Genomic DNA, 22,682 nt, shown 5'->3' with positions numbered 1-22,682 from the left:
TTTATTCTGAATCGAGAATCAAAACGACACCATACCGATGTTAAGACTTTATCAAAAGGTTTACTCTCATTTCATGAATTTTATTCATTATATAATTTAAATTAAAATAAAAAATAATTCTATTCAAAACAGATTTCATGTAAGTTACAAGGAAAATTTGCATTTTGCCTGAGGATAAAAGTGATATCAAATGAGATTTAAATAAACAGACTAGATATTCAGGTCTGTATTACCCACAGCAAGACGTTGAGAATAATACAAAAAAAGCATATTAAAACTACACTGTATTATGCACCTTGATATTTGAACACACGTGTTAGTGGTGGACGAGAATACTCATGGAGGCTGTGCCCTGAAATAAGCACAAGTAACGAGAAGCAGGAATTGAACGGCCTTTGAATGCTTCCAATACTGTTCATTGTCATTGCATATTTACATGACTTCTGATCGACAAACATCTCCATTCACAGCAACATTTGTACAAGTTTGTACAAATAACGTACACATGACAAATTGAAGCACATAGTTTCATTATTAAGTAGGTCCATGTAATTGTCAAGGCACAGGTTCAAAGCACGGTTCTTCGAACACGTAGGCGTCCTTATATCTCGAATAATGCGAGGGCACGTCAAACACCGGCGTCCGGTCAAAGTAGTTATGTGGCTTCAGCTTAAAGCCGCTGCGAACGTTGATAGTCATTGGGAGGTCCTCGGCGGTAGGCGCGTGCAGAAATTTCTCGTTTACCCATAACACTAGGTCCGTATTCCGTATTGTTTCGTTGTCAAGGAGATTACCGAACCCGCCTACAGGTCGGACCGGAAATTGAAGGTCATACCACGAAGCGGTCGCGTGCTGCTCGCTCTCCTTCCGGCGCGTGACTGCTAGCTGGTGACGCATATGTCCCCAAGCATCCATCATCACGTGATCAGGCGAGAGATTCTCCGCCATGTTGGAGTAGGGAATCACTCGGTACCCACGTCGGTTTCCCCACACGTTACGTTCATTTTCGTTTACCACCGTGAAATATTTAGGTTTTAATGGATCGCTCACAAAGCCTTGTTCGTTTTCAAGAAATTCTGGTGATATAAAGCGTGTGTGGTTGAAAAAGAAAAATCCAGGTTTTTCTGATATGTTGTACCGACTTTGAAATGCGTCAAGAGTTGTCCCTGACTTCCAATGGATCATTTCAAAACTGTTGTTTGTACCCAATATATCTAGGTCGACTTTGAATGCAAATGTGTGGTCATGAATAGGGCCGATCAAATAGTCTGAAATTCTGTAACCAAAAGGCGTAACACTTGGTTCGTCGGGATGCAAGCTAACACTGGGATCTCCAACATCCCAGAATGCTCCGTACAGGTATCCGGAAGCAGTTAAAAGCGTCTCTAAGGATCCATCGAGATGGAAGCGCCACTCGAGCGTGTAGTCATAGTTACCAAGGTCCATGGCGGCCCGAACCACGAGGTAATGGTCGGCGAGCCCGGAGCGACTGTGACGCCAAAGTGGTTCCTGTCCGTCTGCCTCGAACACACAAGCTGACTGAGATGTTTTTATGTTTGCAAAAGAGTACCTAGCTACAGAAATGGTTTTCCCCCTGTCCGGACAGTCGATTCCATACCTCGGGGAGCTGTAAGATCCCAGAGAGAACACGGTGTCACTGAGTGCCGGGGGCCCAGCGCCATTGTTTTGTGATGAATATATAAGAGTTATGTCTTGTAGCGAAATCTCGTACGCGATTCGAGTGCCTTGAAACTTAACGTCGAATATGCGCGGTCCCATCAGTCTACTTGAACTGTACTCAAATTCCCAGCCCAACCATGAAATGCGATGACCTTTTATGACAAACCTTGGTCCCTCCGTCTCATATGACCTTGGAGGTGGGATGTCTGCGAGAGGGCGGGGTGGAAGTGAATCGTTGAGTTTCAATGTAAACTTGTTTCCCGTAGCTGCACGGTAACCCTCCGGAAATCTGATCTTCCTCAGTTCCCCCCGATCGTAAGCGGCCTGTAGCTCTATTCCGCTAGCAAACGGCCCTTGACCTAGATAGTAGAAGTCAGAGGCAAACCACGTGCTGGAATCCGCCCCAGGGTGATGCAAAACGCAACTGACCGGAACCATGGTCAAGGTTGGATAACCCATCCCGGGTAAATATAAATACACACCGGACGTCCGGTCATTTTGGTCGACGGAGGGCCGAGAATAAAAGTTGGGGTTGATATTTTTGTTTTCAAATGACGCCCCATCGAAACTTTCACTCAGAACTTTATCCATTGCACGTGTATGAGGGTTCATAACTTGCAGTAATTTGTAATGCTCAGCAGGGTCGAAAGGACGTGCGTTGAAAGATATCTCCCCCTCATTGGTAAGAGCGTTCACATTGATCTGATCTTCCGGTACGTGTAACGGCCCCACCTTGTATTCCATTATATCCCCTAGACTTCCACGGACCACCATCACCTTTGCAAAACGTCCTGGAAATGCACCGTTATTATCCAGATAATCCAAGACAAGTGTTTTGTCAACCGGAAACATTTCTACACTAGCTGCACGGTTAAGTTCCAGTCCGTTTCCCGTCGGACTTATATAATTTCGCACTTTCAATATGCGAATGGCTAAGTTAAGTTCATATTCAGTCAGCACGGAAAACGGTGAGGAGGCGGCTTCGTTCCCGACAGATTGGTCCGGGTTAATCTCTGGACATTGTCTACACTGCGGAGGCGTGGTCGTGTGCAAGGCACTTGTGGTACTATCTCTCGGACACGCACACGGTGCTTCTGTTGTCATGAAAGGCTCAGGACTAGAACTAGAGGCGACTCGTTCTGCAATGCTAGACTCACCATCTAGGTTTTCTGTAGAGACTTCCATCTTTATTCCGAAATGCCCTATCACTATACCTAATCCTACTCCCAGTATAAATAATATTGCACCAGCTGAGGAATAAACAAATACGGTTCGGTTTGGTGTTACTTTAGTGAACGTTACGCCTGGCAACGCGTTTGCGACCTTGACCTTCTTGGAGTAGCTACCCGACTGCGTCCACGGGCCGGAAGTTCCAGCAGTAGAGATACGGCTGGTTCCATTCTGCTGGTCCGCTTCTGTCAGCGCTATATCACTGAATTCGCTCTCCGGCGTTGGCGTGGCTGCCATACTTTCACATGAACCCGCTTAAATACGGCCTAAGACGTTTTCTTCCACTCCTCTCTCGTGCTTATTTTAACGTCACTGTGTGTGACCAATCACTGACTAGCTCCCTCTTGGCTTGTTGTTATCAACATGGTACCATGTTTTCGATTGCGTTTCAGTTATCAATTCTGGAGCTTGTTCTCTGAAAGAGGACAGACATAGGTATAATAAATAAATAAATTGTAAAGCTCGTAAGATAAACTGAATTTAGATAATGCCTTCAGGTACGAATAAAACGTCATTGATATACAGCGCGACACATTGAAGAAACCATTCCGAAAATACCAAAATATGTTAATCACTACTTTACTATTTGGATCAACTTTGTCTTAATAACCAAACTTTTAAATTGTATTTTCATTTGTAACTAAACGTTTAAATACAAAGTGAAATAGGTGTAGAAAAACCTACTCTGCGGATCTATATGAGTCCAGTAACATGCATTGCCATTAATTAATGATCCCACTGTAATTAAGTCTTGAATATCTCTCAATAATAGTTTTTGTCACCGCTCAAGTCCATATAAACAAATTCACTTGGTACGTTGTACGTGATAATATCGTCATATATACCTACTTCCGTATATTTATCATTTAACGTAAAATTAGTTATTGCGCGGACATGTTTTAAATGCCCTTGGTTGTTAATACTTTATACAGTAACTTATTTCAAAGATTGCGAGATGTTTGTACACATATTTTCCCTGCAGGTATTAACGTATTAAAATAAACTGTAACACAACAAAATAGTTCTAAATAATAATGATTGGCGGAATACAAGTTATTGGTTTAACGAATATTTTATAATTTATGTGAAGAAATCGATACGAAGTATATACAAGATTATTTTATTTTAAGGAAAAAGATGATTTAGGATAAAGGAATAACAAAATAATGATTCAACACTCGCGGCACCCTCATTGGACCTTCACCCGCCAACTCTATTGCGAAATACTGGAACCGCCTCTACAGAATTTCTTTCGAATATTTGCTACATAAACCCCCTTAAAAACATTACATTTACTAGTAATTGGAACATTTACGATTGTTATGTATCATATATCGTTTTAAAGGGACTATCCACCCGATGGTTCCGAAGTCGGCAAATACATTATATCCACAATTCAAGCCTAAAATTGTCAATACAAGCAAGCATTATGCCGATTCATAATTTTACATGACTAAAAGAGTGTTTTGTCGCTGCCCCAGGTGACTTTATCCGTTTTAAAATAGCGCATAATGGCTTCTCAGTTCTTTCAGTGTATATTAAGCATATGAAAGTCATGTGTTTAAAACGGGTACATATACCCGATATACCCACTTTTTAATTTAACTGGGGTTTACGTGGAAGACAAACTCATTAAATTTCGAATTGGAAAAATACGCAAAACTGATTAAGATAAATGTGTCGTAACTTCGTAAGCGATGTGATACATCAGTTAGTAAGATTCAATGCGTTCTACACAACGATATTAATTTTATGTACGTTTTTGACAATTTTCTTGTGTGTTTTTTTGCTACTGTATCATCTGGTGGCTAAGCCCTTTAAAGTTCCATACCTGAATATCAGTTATGCGACCACAAAATAGATAAATCTATTAAATGTAGGTTGATCATGGCAGTTTATTTACTGAGCATATGCTTCGATGTTTGATTGTGTGTATTAGCTAATCTATTTTGTTACATTCAACTTATAGCATAAGTGTGGTTTCTCTTGTCGACAGCGGCTTCCTAATCGTCACTTTACGGAAAGTTCAAATGAAACATGGTACACATGTTGCCGTAAATATATGTGGCGAGGCCCGTAACTCCTGATAAACGTCAAGACTCAAGTGATGTCCCTTTGATGAACTTAAAACCACAACATCAGACTAGCGTTGGCGTTTGCATGGCGGAGCTCTTGTTTTATTTACTCTGGGCATTTAACATGCACATTTATCATTACTTGGGAAGAAGACATGTCTGTTAGAAAAAAGATAGAACAAAGCAACAAACAACGCCCGTCAATGGGTTTTATCTGCTTGTAAACGTTATGTTATCAATATTCGCTGTTGTTGTTTTTTTGTTTCTTTATCACTGTTTAAAACATATTTGTTCTGAATCAGAAATTCTAAACGACATCACAACGATGTGCAGACTATGATCAAAACTGTCATTTCATGATTTTTATTCAAAATGTAATAAAAATAAATAAAAAATCATTCTATTCAAAACTAATTTCATGTGCGTAAACAAGAAAATATTACATTTTACCAGAGGATAAAGAAACCATAAAAATAAAGGTCATAATGAGATTAAAATATACAGAATACATTGTAGATTTATATTCTGATATGCATTGCTCACAGCCAGTCTCTTACATTTCAGTATTGCCAACAGCCGAGACTGAGAATAATACAAAATAGCATATTGAAAAAACACTGGATTATGCACCTTGATATTTGAACACACGTGTTAGTGGTGGACGAGAATTCTCCGTTGACTAAATACACTCATGGGGGCTGTGCCCTCATTCAAATAACAACAAGTAACGACTAGCAGGAATTGAACGGCCTTTGAATGTTTCCAATACTGTTCATTGTCATTGCATATTTACACGACTTCTGATTGACAAACATCTCCGTTCACAGCAACGTTTGTACAAGTTCGTACAAATAACGCACACATGACAAATTTAAGAACATAGTTTCATTGTTTAGTAGGTCCATGTTATTATCAAGGCACAGGTTCATAGCACGGTTCTTCGAACACGTAGGCGTCAATATATTTCGAATAATGCGAGGGCACGTCAAACACCGGCGTCCTGTCAAAGTAGTTATATGGCTTCAACTTGAAGCCGCTGCGGACGTTGATTGTCATTGGGAGGTCCTCGGAGGTGGGCGCGTGCAGAAACTTCTCGTTTACCCATAGTACTAGGTCCGTGTTCCGGATTGTCTCGTTGTCAAGGATATTACCGATCCCACCTACAGGTCGGACCGGATATTGGAGGTCATACCACGAAGCGGTCGCGTGCTGCTCGCTCTCCTTCCGGCGCGTGACTGCTAGCTGGTGACGCATATGTCCCCACGCATCCATCATTACGTGATCAGGCGAGAGATTCTCCGCCATGTTGGAGTAGGGAATCACTCGGTACCCACGTCGGTTTCCCCACACGTTACGTTCATTTTCATTTACCACCGTGAAATATTTAGGTTTTAATGGATCGCTCACAAAGCCTTGTTCGTTTTCAAGAAATTCTGGTGATATAAAGCGTGTGTGGTTGAAAAAGAAAAATCCAGGTTTTTCTGATATGTTGTACCGACTTTGAAATGCGTCAAGAGTTGTCCCTGACTTCCAATGGATCATTTCAAAACTGTTGTTTGTACCCAATATATCTAGGTCGACTTTGAAAGCATATGTGTGGTCATGAATAGGGCCGATCAAATAGTCTGAAATTCTGTAGCCAAACGGCGTAACACTTGGTTCGTCGGGATGCAAGCTAACACTGGGATCTCCAACATCCCAGAATGCTCCGTACAGGTATCCGGAAGCTGTTAGAAGCGTCTCTAAGGATCCATCGAGATGGAAGCGCCACTCGAGCGTGTAGTCATAGTTACCAAGGTTCATAGCGGCCCGAACCACGAGGTAATGGTCGGCGAGCCCGGAGCGACTGTGACGCCAAAGTGGTTCCTGTCCGTCTGCCTCGAACACACAAGCTGACTGAGATGTTTTTATGTTTGCGAAAGAGTACATAGCTACAGAGATGGTTTTCCCCCTGTCCGGACAGTCGATTCCATACCTCGGGGAGCTGTAAGATCCCAGAGAGAACACGGTGTCACTGAGTGCCGGGGGCCCAGCGCCGTTGTTTTGTGATGAATATATAAGAGTTATGTCTTGTAGCGAAATTTCGTACGCGATTCGTGTGCCTTGAAACTTAACGTCGAATATGCGCGGTCCCATCAGTCTACTTGAACTATACTCAAACTCCCAGCCCAACCATGAAATGCGATGACCTTTTATGACAAACCTTGGTCCCTCCGTCTCATATGACCTTGGAGGTGGTATGTCCGCGAGAGGTCGGGGTGGAAGTGAATCGTTGAGTTTCAATGTAAACTTGTTTCCCGTAGCTGCACGGTAACCCTCCGGAAATCTGATCTTCCTCAGTTCCCCCCGATCGTAAGCGGCCTGTAGCTCTATTCCGCTAGCAAACGGCCCTTGACCTAGATAGTAGAAGTCAGAGGCAAACCACGTGCTGGAATCCGCCCCAGGGTGATGCAAAACGCAACTGACCGGAACCATGGTCAAGGTCGGATAACCCATCCCGGATAAATATAAATACACACCGGACGTCCGGTCATTTGGGTCGACGGAGGGCCGAGGATAAAAGTTGGGGTTGATATTCCTGTTTTTAAATGACGCCCCATCGAAACTTTCACTCAGAACTTTATCCATGGCACTTGTATGAGGATTCATAACTTGCACTAAGTTGTAATACTCAGCCGGGTCGTACGGACGTGCGTTAAAAGATATCTCCCCCTCATTGGTAAGAGCCTTCACATTGATCTGATCTTCCGGTACGTGTAACGGCCCCACCTTGTATTCCATTATATCCCCTAGACTTCCACGGACCACCATCACCTTTGCAAAACGTCCTGGAAATGCACCGTTATTATCCAGATAATCCAAGACAAGCGCTTTGTCAACCGGAAACATTTCTACACTAGCTGCACGGTTTAGTTCCAGTCCGTTTCCCGTCGGACTTATATAATTTCGCTCTTTCAATATGCGGATGGCTAAGATAAGTTCATATTCAGTAAGCACGGAAAACGGTGAGGAGGCAGCCTCGTTCCCGACAGATTGGTCCGGGTTAATCACTGTACACTGTCTACACTGCGGAGGCGTGGTCGGGGGCAAGGCACCCGTGGTGCTATCTCTCGGACACGCACACGGTGCTTCCGTTGTCATAAAAGGCCCGGGATAAGAACTAGAGGTGAGCCGCTCTGCTATGCTAGCTTCATTGTATGGTGTTTTTGATGAGTCATCCTTCTTTATTCCGAAATGCCCTATCACAATACCTAATCCTACTCCCACTACAAATATTATTGCACCAGCTAATCCATAGAGTAGTACAGTTTTGGTAGACGTTACTTTAGTGAACGTAATGTCCGACAACGTGTTAGCGGCCTTGACCTTCTTGGAGTAGCTACCCGACTGCGTCCATGGGCCGGAAGTTCCCGAAGTGTGGATGCGACCGGTGCCATTCTGCTGGTCCGTTTCTGTCAGCGCTATATCACTGAATTCGCTCTCCATGGTTGGCGTGGCTGGCATACTTTCACATGGAGCCACTTGAAAGGGGGCTTAGACGTTTTCCTCCACTCCGTGCTCGTGCTTATTTTAACGTCACTGTGTGTGACCAATCACTGACTTGCTCCTTCTTGACCTCAAGCCATCACCAGGGTACCATGTTTTCGCTTGTCAGTTCTCTGAAATAAGACAATCAGTGTTATTTTAAAGAAATAAATAGTAAAAATCGTTAAAAACTTATGATAATGCCTTTAGGCCCCAATTCCTCGAAACTTCTTAAGCTTAACAGGCTTAAGTCGCTTATTTCAATCATCCAAAATACATACTAATAATGGATTTTGATGAATGAAAAATGGTTTCTTTTAATTAGCATACAGATTTTTATTATATAATTCATAAAAACTCTTAAAGAAGTAAATATAACGCATATTACAGAACAACAAAAAAGTGAGTTTAGCTTAATCCTGTTATAAGGGACTTAAGAAGTTTCGAGAAATTGGGGCCAGGTACATAATTATAAAGCACCATTTATATTCAGCGCCACTGATTAAAAAACAATTTTTAAAATACCAAAATATCTTCATAACTTCTGAACTAGTATATAGGATCAGGTTTTTTTAATCTTACTAACCAAACAGAGAACCAAAATTGCAAACCGCATGTTCATCTGTAACTAAAGATTATAGTGAAATAGATGTAGGAAAACCTACTAGGCAGATCTATAAAACTCCAGTCACATGCATTAATGATCCCACTGTAATTAAGTGTTGTATATCTTACAATAATGGTGTATTTGCCACCGCTAAAGTCCATAAACAATATCACCTGGTACGGCGTACGTGATAATAACGTCATCCATATCTACTTCCGCATATTTATCATTTAACGTAAAACTAGTTATTGCGCAAACATGTTTATTTAAGTCCGTGCTTTTGCTGCTATATAAGGGCAACAAAGATAGCTTGTTTTCTATACAATGTATTTTCCCTGCTGGTATTGACGGGTCTAGATCAATTGTAACACAACAAGAGAACCTTAAATATTAATGACAAATACAAGTTATTGGTTAAACGAATATATCATAATATTTGTCAAGAAATCGATACGAAGTATTTACAAGATTATTTTATTTTAAGGCTCAAGATAATTAAGAATTAAGGCATTGCATAAGAATTATCCAGCACCGTCGCGGATCCTCAGTTGACCTCCCCCCACCTCTATTGCGAAATACTGGAACCACCTGTACAGAACTTCGTTCAAATATTTGCTAAATAACCCACGAAATTCACTTAAAAATAAACGACTTACCTTATGCCCCTTAAATCATATTTTGCCAAAACACTCAGATATTTAAAGTAAAGGAAATAAACATCGATAGGTGTCTGTGTCTTATATCCAATAATGAACATTCACAATCTTTTAAACGCTTGCCCTAAAGGCTTAAGCTGTTAATTATGTCTCATTTTTCACTCGTGAGTATTCTAATGCATTGTATGTCATACTATTACTCAGTTTGAGTGAAAATGGCGACTTTTTCTCGTAAAATCACTGTCCATGTGACGGCCATAGACATAGTCATATTTTGTGATGTTATATAAAAATATACACATTTGGAAATGAAATACCATATTGCGCGCTGGAGTGTGTCGATCTATGTGAGTGTCGATTTACTTCGCTGTATCACAAATACCTGCGGTTTATACGGTCTTTGGTCATAAAGTTGAATATGTTTAGATGTGTTAGGAAGTCGAGAAATAATTAACGGGACTCATTCACATTTTGTAGAATCAGACATATTATTTGTTTTAAATGTAAGATGTGAACTTAAACTAAATTAGTGAAAACATATTTCTCCCCACCAAGACCTGTGTAGCCGGGCATTTCATCCTAGAAATATTATAAGTACAGGTATAAGGTCTAGACGACTTCGACATAACGAGTTTCGACTGTATATTTTATGTGTAACCGGCAAGTCGATATGTATATAGCGGCACGCATACAGTCTCGCTATGGAGCTAGCTTTTATAGTGACGCGGTAGTTTTCACTTGCAGAGCAAAAGGCCGTGGGTTCGGACCCCCGATAGATGCACATAGCAATTTGTGCTGTCTGCTTTCGGATGCCCGAGAGTCTGATTTTCCAGCCACCGCAGAAAAAAACACTATTGTTATTTTTCTTGCATATTTTAAAGTTAGTAATTTCATCGAATTTAATGCATTCTAAAATCATCGCATTTTAACAGTTTGGATAATTTTGTTGTTTCAATTTTAGTTATATTAATATTTTTTAATCCTAAATTTTGAAATGTCATGACATCAATTGCGTAAAATTGTACACTTAAGAGCTCTAAAATCATCTCCCTTTGGATGGGGTGCAAGCACTGGTCACATAACCGGAAACACTTCCGGTATGCAAGAAATATTAAACCTCGTTAGAGTATAAGTATCTTCCATGGCCGAGAGTGTAAGATAGGTTCATCCCGACCCGAGCGTAGGGTGTTTTGCGGAAACGAGGTTTACCGAGCTTATACGAGCGGCTATGGTAGATGCTTTTTCTCCCACCTCAGTTAAACAAAACTTGCTGGAACTCTGTTGTGCGAAGTGAAAATAAATGCGTATGGATATGTGATAATTCGTAGTTGTCATGGATATGCACGCAGTGATTCAGATTATGTTAATAGTCAAATCGGTCTTTAAATAGTTCTGAGGAGAGTTAAACATTATTTCTTGAAAGGTTCGTGAACACTTTTTTATGGTGACATTTGAAGCGAGAAATAATTAATTAGCATTCTAAATATTGCCACGAGACAAGGTTTCGAATAAAGGCCCGGTCACACCGCCTGAACTTTGTTGGAGCGTTTTTTGAACGGTAGGGAGAGGGGACCGAATTTCGACAACGCTCGTCACCGCGCACAAAATGGGGATAAATAGAAAACACGGGCGTTGCCTTAGCGGTGCACCGCTGAAGCCGGCGTTGCTATAGCGTTGGCTTAACGGTAGCGAGCGTTGGTTTAGCGGTGACGCGAGCGTTGATAGAGCGGCGTTCTGTGCATGCGGGCGTTGGCTCGGCGGGGGTTTAAAGTTGGTTTAGCGGCATACCGCTTTTGACTACGGAGCTGAACGGATCGCTTTGATAGATTTTTGATAGAAGTCGATAGTTGAAGTTCATCATGCCACGTGGACAAAAGAAGAGGAAGGCTGGAGAAGGAAAGGCAGCAGCAAAGGACTAGTGCACCAATCATAGCAAGTCTCTCAGCATCCATGGTAGTACAGTTTTACTGTAACTTTGAGCAAATTCGATGTAAATGAGGTCTGCACTCAACGGCAGCTCGATTCCAAATGGGCTCCTGGTCCATTTCTCCCCGTATTTATAGCCAAATTCTGGTCCCGCTCCGACACCTCCATACCAACGCCAAATCAAAGTTCATCACCGCAATGGATCGCTGCTTCAACGCCCGACACCGTTCCAGCAATCCCGTGTCCGCTCGTAAAACGCTTACAACCGCTCCACCAAAGTTTGTGCAACGTTTAATCACCGCCCGGGCAAAGCTGGCGAAGCAGTGGTGGTCCAGCGTTCAAGATTTCTGCGTTGGCCTAGCGGACCCAAGCGTCCACGAACTTGCGTCTAGCGGTGCCAAACTTTGACTGGGCGTTGTTGGAGCGGTGGTGAACTTTGCCGGAGCGGAAAATTGCCCGTTCCTCACCGCTCGCAATATTTTGTGCAGCTCAAAACTTTCGGAGCGGTAGGAGGGACCATAAGCGGTGGCCGAGCGTATACGGCGTTGCCTTAACGGGGGCCAACTTCTGGTGAACGGTGATGATTTTTTTTTACCGCTCCAGGAACGCTCCAGCACAGTTCTTGCGGTGTGACCGGGCCTTAGTTGATATATTTATATATATTATAAGAGCGTTTAGCTGCAAGCCACAAGCAAACAAGCTTACTACCTTCAAGGTCGATCACTATAGTATGTTCTCAAGAATTCAGTTCATGTTGGTCATATATATTGACGCCCTACAATAAATCTCATAACACAGCAAATGATGTCTCGATATCTTTTTAGAGGTGAAAACATTTCTGTATCGAAAAATAACACGCGTTAAAGAACATGTGTCGGTAAACAAAGGGCACCTAGAAATCGATAATGGTGTTTCCTGGTATACAAAACTTACTGTTACTGATGGTAAAAATGATTTTTCTTGAATATGAGTGAAACTTAAAGAAGCTTACATCTAACCTGGCAAAAATGCATTGGATTGTTTCTTCATTCACCGGTAATCGGTACATCCAGGATAATAGTTTCGGAATAAATCAATCGCAAAAATAATTGTTCTATTAAAAATAATGCATACAAATGTACTTTGATGATGAGATAGATAGATAGATAGATACTTTTTATTCCTCCATAAGTGAAGAGATTAACATATATACAGATGTAACAAAGAATATATACACACATCGATAATATGATATACACGAACATCAAATGAACATTATGATATAATATAGATGGACATTACGAACATTAAACATTTCGAGTAATCATTTACAAAACCAACATCTTCCATGCACATATAATCATGTATAGATAGTCAGATGTAGTCTAAATTAGCAAAATATATGAACGATAATTATTCAGAGTTATCTACTCAAGATGTATTACAGACAATCTCTACATGGCGATTTCTGTGTAAAATACAAGTGAAACACATTTGTCCAGATAAGTAATAGCCTAGCAAAGTAAACACTAAGGTTGCCTTAAACAAAACGAAAATTAAGACAGTTTATAGTGAAAACCGTTTTTGAAGCTATTTAGTAATCTAAAGTTACACCCTCCGCAAGAGTCTGACTATTGCAACTGTGACAGGATAGTTGACAAAGCTTTCATCATAAATATCGGTACTAAGTGAAAATAAATACACACATTGATCAGTACATGTCATTGTCATTATCGACTTAAAAATGTCGATCTCACACTGTTCGTAAATTGTATCCCAAAGGGAATTACGGTACGTTCAAAAGTAGTTCGTTCAAAAGTAGTTTGTCTTGCTGGGAGTAACACGCTTTTATTGATAGTTTTTTCCATTCATACTTGGATGGAAATTGCCCTGTATTTATATATTGCGTTATATAATCGACTAAAAGGTATTTTGGGCACAAGCGATAATGTCAGGTACAAAACCTACAGTTTGTCTGTCAAAGTTGATGTAGCGTATTAGTCTACTGTTGAAGATGATCGACGCTAAATATTGACACGGAAGTCTGCACATTTGACCGAAAAAAATAAAGTTTTTTACAATCGATAAGTACTTCAATAGATGTAATGTTCAAAGTAGATAAAACGAATTTAGTAGCAACACTTCTTTGAAATCCTTGCATGTGTTTTACACAAAACCTATGCGCAACTTCTAGTCTCTGAATTTCATTCTTTGATATATTAGTCCATAGTTCACACCCGTACAGGGCCCGTGGTAGGATCGCTGACTGATAATATGTCCTAAGGGTTTTGGCACTGACAGTATCAGGGTTTATACCACTGCTGCATATATTGAGATAAGATCCACGTAGTTTTGTACACGCTTCTTGTACACGCTTCTTCGGCCATTGTGTCTATTTCAGCACTACAGGCGACAACACTCATGTATACTCTTCTTGTGGCATACATGTACTTTTTTAAGTCAAGGGAAGCAAATCTTATATGAAAAAAGTAGACCCGAGTTGTACGCAGTGAATTGATCAAATGTTATTATTTCACTCCAGCCAGAGTGAAATGATCAAGTTCTCATTCACCAATAGTTTTCATTTTTCACCGATATGCATGAAATTAATTGCAATTCTCTATAATACTGTGCATGGAAATGATATTCCTCCCAAAGCTGCACTGAGACCTGTTATATATTAGTGTTTGGGCTCATAAAACAGTCGTTGTACATTTATGTACTTTTTATTTGCTACAGGAATATCTAAGCAGAAGACCCGCAGCATGCACGGCCAGTGTATATATTAATAGCCTATCATGTAATATCAAGATACAGCGACTATGCTTCAACAAGGTATATAACATAACCCAGCAAATATTCAACCAAAAACAATATATTTATAGTCATTTATTTTAACCATTCGGACACTACTAGTCATCCCGCTGGTTTACCACGGCCGAGTATCTTTTTCAAAGATACTTCTTGTTTTTATCAAAGAAGTCAACTGAACAACAAGACAACGTTTGAGACAAGGATGACCCCTACTAAATGGTTGTGTATATTTTCAAAATAAATACAATCGAACCCCGTTGGCTCGAAGGCATCGTTGGCTCGAACTAGATGTAAAGGACCGTTTGCTTTATACTTAAGGTAAAAAAATCCCGCTTGGCTCGATTTTTCTGAGTCTCGAAGTATTTTCGCCGGTCCCTTTGAGTTCGAGCCAACGGGGTTCGACTGTATAAATCTAAATATATCGAATCTATTCTTGTTATGTCTTTACGATTTGTTTTCCGGAGGTTTGTAAAGATATGTCAGTGAATTGAAATTGATAGTTAATTGTTTCAGATAATAATGTACATGTACGTTGTGAACACCAACAGTAAATATTTTCTTCGTAGCTACGCAGTTCGTGAACTGTAGCTTTTAAGAAGTGCTCACTCGGTCGAATATTTTACGATTTTACACTGTAATATACATATATCATCTTTATCACTAGTGGGCACGGGGGTTAGGGTGGGGGTGCTCCCCCTCCCCTAAAATCGTCCATTATTTCTTTTAATGTCAATATCGGACAAAAGGAAATAACATACGCTTTTCGGACTAGAAAATGTTTAATTTTTCTTCTGTGAGTACCCCTTAACTACCAAAACCGTTTTAATTTCGAATTCCAAATACTTACGCAAAAATTGGCTCATTCTAAGACAAAAAATGTCAAAACGGTTCATCTTTGAGATTGCAGCTTTAAACAACATCTATAAACAGTAATATGCAGTAATGTTCAGTTGAATCATAAAATATTCGTCTTAAAATCACAAATGGTATTCAGGAATTTGATTAATTGCACTTAAACTCTTCTTAATGCTAAAGAGAAAAAAAGCACCACGTACCTTGCATCTCTAGAATAAAGTTCAAATAAAATTAAATTTAACTTAAAACAGCAAGATAACAATTACTGGATATTCAGAGTGCGGGTTTGAACTTGCAACTCTACTTAACTCTCAGTTAACAGATTGCTCAAGTGGCAATAAAATTGTTTTCTTCAGTGCAAACTGTAGATTGAATAAACTGCCCACCTGATTTTGACTCAGTCAGGGGGTGTGGCGTGAAAAACAAATGGACTAAGGCAATAAATAAAATAGCTTTCCGGAAATAGATACATACTTGTTTTATGACATTGATACAATCATATGATGCATATAAATGATGCACCAAAATCATGAACATAAACATGAATTATGATCAAGTGAAAGGAAATGAATTTTAATTAACAAAAACAACACAAAAAAGGTGTTCATATCAGAGGTAGACTATTGTTATGAAGTATAATTTGCATGTAATTCTATGCTAATTAATATGCAATATCCTGTAATTAATATTCAATATCCTGTAATTAATATGCAATTAGATGCAGCATTATATCAGGAAATATGTCCTTCATTACAGTACACATACCCATACCATACAGCTAGTTTGCTTCGCTCTGTCCCATTACCGATACTTTAAAGCTAGCACCATTAGAGACATTGCAAACAAAAAAAATGAATAGGCTGAGCATGTGATGATATAGATACTATTTGTTTAATTCAGTGTAAGATCGTCTTTAATTTCACGAGTGATCAGAGAAAGAATATTTGTGTTCACGAGTGGCGTAGCCACGAGTGAAAATTCTAATTTTCTCTGGCCATGAGCGAAATGATCCAGTTATCATTCACCAATATTTTTACTGTTATGCATGAAATAAAATGTATTTTTTGTTCGCCGGTGGGGTCTTACTCAAGGGCGATTGTGAATAAGCGTTTCACCCCATTGCAGTGGCCACCCCCTCCTTGTTAGAAGGTCAAAGTTTCCCGTCCCCAGCCCCTCCCCCCCCCCCCACGCTAATTCCAGCACGACCAGGCTTCTTTTTTTTAACAATCATTCATAACACAACAATATGACTATTCGTGGACTATGTATACGTCAGCGGATTATAAAGTGGAGATTGTAGTGATCGTAATAAGGCCACTACTTTTATATAAATTGGTTTACAAAACCGGCGGGTCTAATTTTCCGAAAAGTACAAAAAAATAAAAAAATGAATTTCACTATGTTTTCAAAATTATTTTACCGACCGTATTGATTTTGGTGCGAAACGAAAGAAAAAACGCACAGATAAGAGTACGAATGCAGTAGATCTCGACTGGTTTGTTGTTCCGTGGCCGTATTTGCCAATTTATAGTGATAGCATGTGAGCCAGTCAACTGTTATGGCAGCGCCGATGGCAATGGCGGAATTGACGATAGCAGTCATTCTTTGTATGAAATAATTAATTAAAATATGCAGGAGTTGTTAAAATAACAATAGCAATAAACACTGGCAAATTTAACAGCCGACACAAACAATAACTGTCACGTGATTGTTGTTATTCCCCGCCAATTTAGGTCATGAAAATATTGTTGTTTATAGATAAAAAATAAAATTGTCAGCGGCTGCCATCGAATAAGTAGACACAAATATCTGTAAATTATGTGTGAGAAAAACATTTTATAACATTTTATGGCTAGATATCAAATAACAGTGCACTAAGTGTGAGTGGTGAAATCGAAAGTAAAATTTCTAAGTTGACACCGGTGACCTAGTTTCACAAGTTCGGTCGATGGTGTTTATGGATTTGAAATCACAAAATGGTTTGGAAATACTTGTTATTGAGTCAATGTAAAGCTTGTGTTTATTCTAGATTACATGTTTATTCATGTTTGGGTTAATAGTAGAGTAAAAACAATGAAAGAGTTGAACACATGCCTCAATGACATTTTAATACTAATGCCATGAGTTGTGTGCAAAACATTTAGATAAAATAACACGGAAAACTATTTTGAATAAGTCCATTTCAATTTGTAATGAACTTGATATTTCACTATAAATGAGATTTGTTGTTGTAACCAAGGAATACTCTTTAAAATGAAAAATAAACAAGCATGAAGTATAGATGCCCTGTGAACTCGTGTATACACAAAATGGCGGAGTTAAATGAAAATATCCGATACATAATTATGGATTTCTCTGTTACTATCATTGGTACATAAAGTTAAGTCACATGCTAGATTTATTATTTTGTTATGTGATTTTATGTACTGATGTGGTAATTTGCTGCAAGATTTGAATTTGAAATGGATTTGGTGAACATCCCATGGTAAATATCCCGGTCCGAAAATATCCGAACTTAGCATGGATCGAGTTACACACAACTAGGACCCACCATGGTAAAGGTTATTAAAACTCAAATCTAGGTCTAGTTTGGTTTTTAGTTTTTCAGGAATTGCTTTCACAAAGTTAAAGCTCAAATGTCTTCATAAAATGTTACTTCCTTATTTACAAAATTGGTAATTATTTCACTTTATTGGCATTTTCCAATATTGAAATAACTGAAACAATGTTAAGAAAATAGTATGTATTGTTTTAATACAGTGCAATTTTTTGTATTTTAATGCGTAAAATTGCCTTATCTTTTTTTTCAATTTAATATTGTTTAGTTTAGTGTTCTGCATTCACTTTTGCTTTAACATACCCTTGAAGCTTAACAAATGTCTTGCTGAGTGATATTCAATGTATCTTAAAAAAAGTGTAGTTTATACATGTAAACATGTTTTATAGTCAATTTCATTGATGTTTTATATGCACAGTATGTAAGATTTAAACTGTGTGTTTAATTAGAACTTTGAAACTTTGAGTGTATTAAAACATGCATTAATAGCAGTTTAAAAAATTAAAATGTCATGTAAATGATATAAATTTTCAATGTTTTTATGTTGTTCTCTGATGTTTACCCTTTAAGGGTATGTTTTGTGACTTTTTTCCTTTTTTTTTTTTTTTTTTTTTCGACCGCCCGGTGGACATTTTTCCCAAAAATTCTTGTAAACCAAAAAATAAAAAAGGAGTGGCCTAAGCAGAAAGAAGAGTATACGTTGAACCAAATGTCCTGAGTTCTGTATGCTAAACAGCGTCCTGTTGACGGCATTTGGACACAGTTCTGTATTCATAATCTTCAATAGACTGTCATAAAAATCAAATTGCAATCCTTTTACCAAAGGGAGACATTGTTTTTCGTGTGATTTACTTGTCCCTGGGGCCAAAAATGCTGGTCTGTATTTTAAACGTTTCGGCAATCTAGATTTAGCGGTTGTGAATTAATTTCTCTTAATAGGCCGATGTGGGAATTCTGGTTTTGAGATTTAGGATTTTGCTTCCTAAAATGCCAAAGGATTTATGATTTGTTTTCTATAATCATAAGAAATCTCTCTAAGATTTTTAATCCTTGTTCGTAAAAACGCTTCTGTATTCGACAAAATAATCTGGATCGCGAAAGCATTCCACTACATGGAAAGTATTTCTTGGCATGTGTAACTCACTCGCACGAATGGCTCAAAGATGACATATTATTGTGACCACACGTGGTCATTCTCTTTCAAAGTGTTCAATAGCGGCGAGAAAAGGGGCGAAATATTATAGTCGAAACCGGTGACAAGGTTTAGAAGTAATTGGTATTTCCATTGGAATTGTTTTAGGTAATCATATACAAATGTACAAATGATTTTCACGATAGTTCGATCCGCTAAAAATCAGATGGCGGCACTGTTTTTTGTTGTTTTTGCTCAGTTTTATATCTTCATGTAAATCATTTATACTTTAACAGTTAAGGTAGTTATATTTTCATAAGGAGAAGAAAAAATATTATTCAAGAAAATATAGAAGATATATAAGGTGTATGTATTTATAGAATGTTACATATATAAAATGATACTTTTGATCATGTGTCGTTCTTTAATGCAAGAGTCGAATCAATTATACACTATAAATAAATTTAATTTGCATTGAACATGTGTTGGAATAATAATAACTTGCTATAAAAGTATATAAAGCAAGAATAATTGTTTATCTTATAATAATAATAATAAGGAATAAGGACTTATATATACGTGTGTCACCTATTATCGTGCAAGTTATCACTCTATTTGTGTTGAGTTTTAACATCCCCATATTTCTCTTTGTTACAAATAAATTATATTCTATATGCAAGTTGGCGCATAGGTCGTAGGTCGTAGATTATCGTTAGTTGTTGTATAGCCCGACTAACTAAAATACATTAACAATTCGTTGACCAGGGCGAGTATTCAATATTGATCTTATTCTTGTTCTTACTTCAAGTCTCAGTGGTCCCGTTCAGCCTATTGGTCAGCTAAATATACAGGCCAATCAAAACACTTAGTTTCTAATCTTAAATTTTAGTTCAATCAAAGTTGCATATTGAATACGGCACCTGGGTCGTAGATCGTAGCCCGATCATATATAATACATAAGCAATTCGTTGGCCTGGGTTGTAGATCGTATACCGACCATCTATAATACATGAACATTTCGTTGGTCTGGGTCGTAGATCGTACCCCGATCAGCTATACTACATAAATTATTCGTTGGCTTGGGTAGTAGATCGTAGCCCAATGATCTTTTATACATAAACACTTCGTTGGCCTAGGTCGTAGATCGTAGCTCAATCATCTATTATACATAAACACTTCGTTGGCCTGGGTCGTAGATCGTAGCCCCACCATTTGAAATACATAAACAATTCGTTGGCCTGGGTCGTAGATCGTAGCCCGATCATCTTTTATACATAAACAATTCGTTGGCCTGGGTCGTAGATCGTAGCCCGATCATATTTTAATACTTTTATACATAAACAATTTGTTGGCCTGGGTCGTAGATCGTAGCCCGATCATCTATAAATACTATAATACATAAACAATTCGTTGGCCTGGGTTGTAGATCGTAGCTCGACCATCTATGTTCCATAAGCAATTCGTTGGTCTGGGTCGTAGATCGTAGCCCGATCATCTTTTATACATAAACAATTCGTTGGCCTGGGTCGTAGATCGTAGCTCGATCAGCTATACTACATAAATTATTCGTTGGCTTGGGTAGTAGATCGTATCCCAATGATCTTTTATACATAAACACTTCGTTGGCCTAGGTCGTAGATCGTAGCTCAATCATCTATTATACATAAACACTTCGTTGGCCTGGGTCGTAGATCGTAGCCCAACCATTTGAAATACATTAATAATTCGTTGGCCTGGATCGTAGGTGGTGGCCCGACCATATATTATACATAAACAATTCGTTGGCATTGGTCGTAGATCGTAGCTGAACCATCTAAAATACATTAACAATTCGCTGGCCTGGGTCGTAGATCGTAGCCGGTCAACTATAATACATAAATTATTCGTTGGCCTGGGTCGTAGATCGTAGCCCGATCAGCTATAATACATAAACACTTCGTTGGCCTGGGTCGTAGATCGTAGCCCGATCAGCTATAATACATAGATCGTATATCGTAGCTTGACCATCTTAAGTACATTAGGAACTCATTAACCTTGATCATACAATCTTAAAACAAAGTCAACCAATTTATTATGTATTTAAATGGTCGAGCTACGATCAAGTGCTTGTGACATGTCATGCTCAGACGAGCGATCCAGGGCCACTGTGGCTCTTTTGTTGTATTACTTAAAGTGCATAACAGTCAAACGCATGAAACATTGAAATTTGAAATCGGAAAATATCTTATTGAACTAATGTTTTTTTTTGTTTGTTTTTTTGTTATCATATACTCGACTTTAAATAAAGATTCTTGTATCCTGTCTTATCTTGTACGAAGAACTGATACGTAATAACTCTCAATGGTCCGACAAAGAATCATAAATATTCTTTTTATATTGAATCATAAGATTAAATATCTAAATATTGAACAACTCCGGGATTGACTGTATTATATCTCAGAAAGTACAATTATTCCGGTTCAATTCCCTTTAAAGAATATCCAGGTTTATTTTGACAGATGGCATGACAATTCCACACGGCGCAATTAGTTGTGTTCAGTAGTTAACAAAACCGTCAGCAAAATATGAATAATTTGTCGCGGGGTGGTTTAGACCTGCTCTTGTCGAAGATAACTCACTGGCAGTGTTGTCGACGCGAACAGGAATGTCTTTGATTTTAATGGAACTTAGTTTATGACTATTGATTGAGAGACTTAAAACAACGTTAAGCAAGATTGGTCAAAGGGTATACGCTCTTAAAGCCACTAGTATTATTTTTATAAGGCTCTGTGATTTGTTGTTTGAGTTGCGAAGCGTGTGCGTCAATACTGTGAAAAGCATGTCATTGACGAGTGCTTACAGTTCATATCGTCCGATGCCGATCATATAAAGTAAAGAAACAAGAATGTTAATTTTAAAGTGACACTCTTATTCAAAATCAATACATACACAAGTATAACAAACAAAAATTTTGACTGATGAACCTTTAACTTCTCACTAAATAATGCATTTATGGAAAACATTAATTACTGATAACGAGTTAAGTTTGTAACCGTGTTTTTAATAGCAGAAAGCACAAAAATATTAAATGATTGGTGAATGCTAAAAAAATTACTGTGTTCTACTATCGTATCATAAGGTAGAGAGATACAGTGTTTTATGCACCTTTCTATCGAATTAAACCTGCTTTCCTTCATACGAATACGAACCATTGTTTTGTTTTATATTTATTCATCTTTTTTTGTAAACTAATATAATTGTATTGATTTTGGTAAATCTTATTTGGGAGTAAGAGTGCATCAGCAACATCAAATCAGCAACTGAAAAACTCAGCAGTTATATTGAATATACGTTTGCCAACAATAGGAACTTGCTGACTAAGGTTTAACATCAAACCTGTTTTATTAAATTACGTGATGATATTCTAGGGAGCGAATCATGCATTATCCGTGAAACTGGTTGCATTTAGTATTCCCAGAGAGAGAAATGATCCACTTTTAACTAAAGTGGAACAGCACCATAAACTTTTAGTATCTAACTTTTATGAAATTTAAAATATTATTGCAATTCTGTACAATCAAATAAAGACTTCGTGAATAATACATGGACACATTCAAATAAACCGTCGCCTTAGAGAGTAAACTGTTGACTTTAGATAGAGGCTGAC

At 38.5% G+C, this 22,682-nt stretch overlaps 2 protein-coding genes across 4 annotated transcripts; both read right to left on the bottom strand.

The window, feature by feature from the left end:
- Positions 1–173: 173 nt before the first annotated feature.
- LOC128224698 (membrane primary amine oxidase-like) lies at positions 174–3,318 on the bottom strand. Its single transcript, XM_052934674.1, has one exon. The coding sequence runs from the start codon at positions 3,145–3,147 to the stop codon at positions 556–558; it is 2,592 nt and encodes an 863-aa protein (XP_052790634.1). The 5' UTR covers positions 3,148–3,318; the 3' UTR covers positions 174–555.
- A 1,869-nt stretch (positions 3,319–5,187) lies between these two features.
- LOC128222815 (membrane primary amine oxidase-like) lies at positions 5,188–10,083 on the bottom strand. 3 transcript variants are annotated; one of them, XM_052931941.1, is made up of 2 exons: positions 9,774–10,083; positions 5,188–8,644 (listed from the first exon to the last, which is right to left on the bottom strand). In XM_052931941.1, exon 2 carries the CDS (start codon positions 8,487–8,489, stop codon positions 5,898–5,900), a length of 2,592 nt encoding a protein of 863 aa, XP_052787901.1. In that variant the 5' UTR covers positions 8,490–8,644; positions 9,774–10,083; the 3' UTR covers positions 5,188–5,897. The 3 variants fall into 3 exon arrangements, with proteins under 3 accessions (XP_052787901.1, XP_052787902.1, XP_052787903.1); XM_052931942.1 differs by lacking the exon at positions 9,774–10,083 and adding an exon at positions 9,176–9,295; XM_052931943.1 differs by lacking the exon at positions 9,774–10,083 and adding an exon at positions 9,097–9,170.
- Positions 10,084–22,682: the final 12,599 nt, after the last annotated feature.

This window comes from Mya arenaria, chromosome 17 (genome assembly GCF_026914265.1).
Source record: "Mya arenaria isolate MELC-2E11 chromosome 17, ASM2691426v1".
Classification (NCBI taxonomy): Eukaryota; Metazoa; Mollusca; class Bivalvia; order Myida; family Myidae; genus Mya; species Mya arenaria.
The sequence above is the reverse complement of the archived record's forward strand: the minus strand, read 5'-3'. Positions and strand labels throughout refer to the sequence as shown.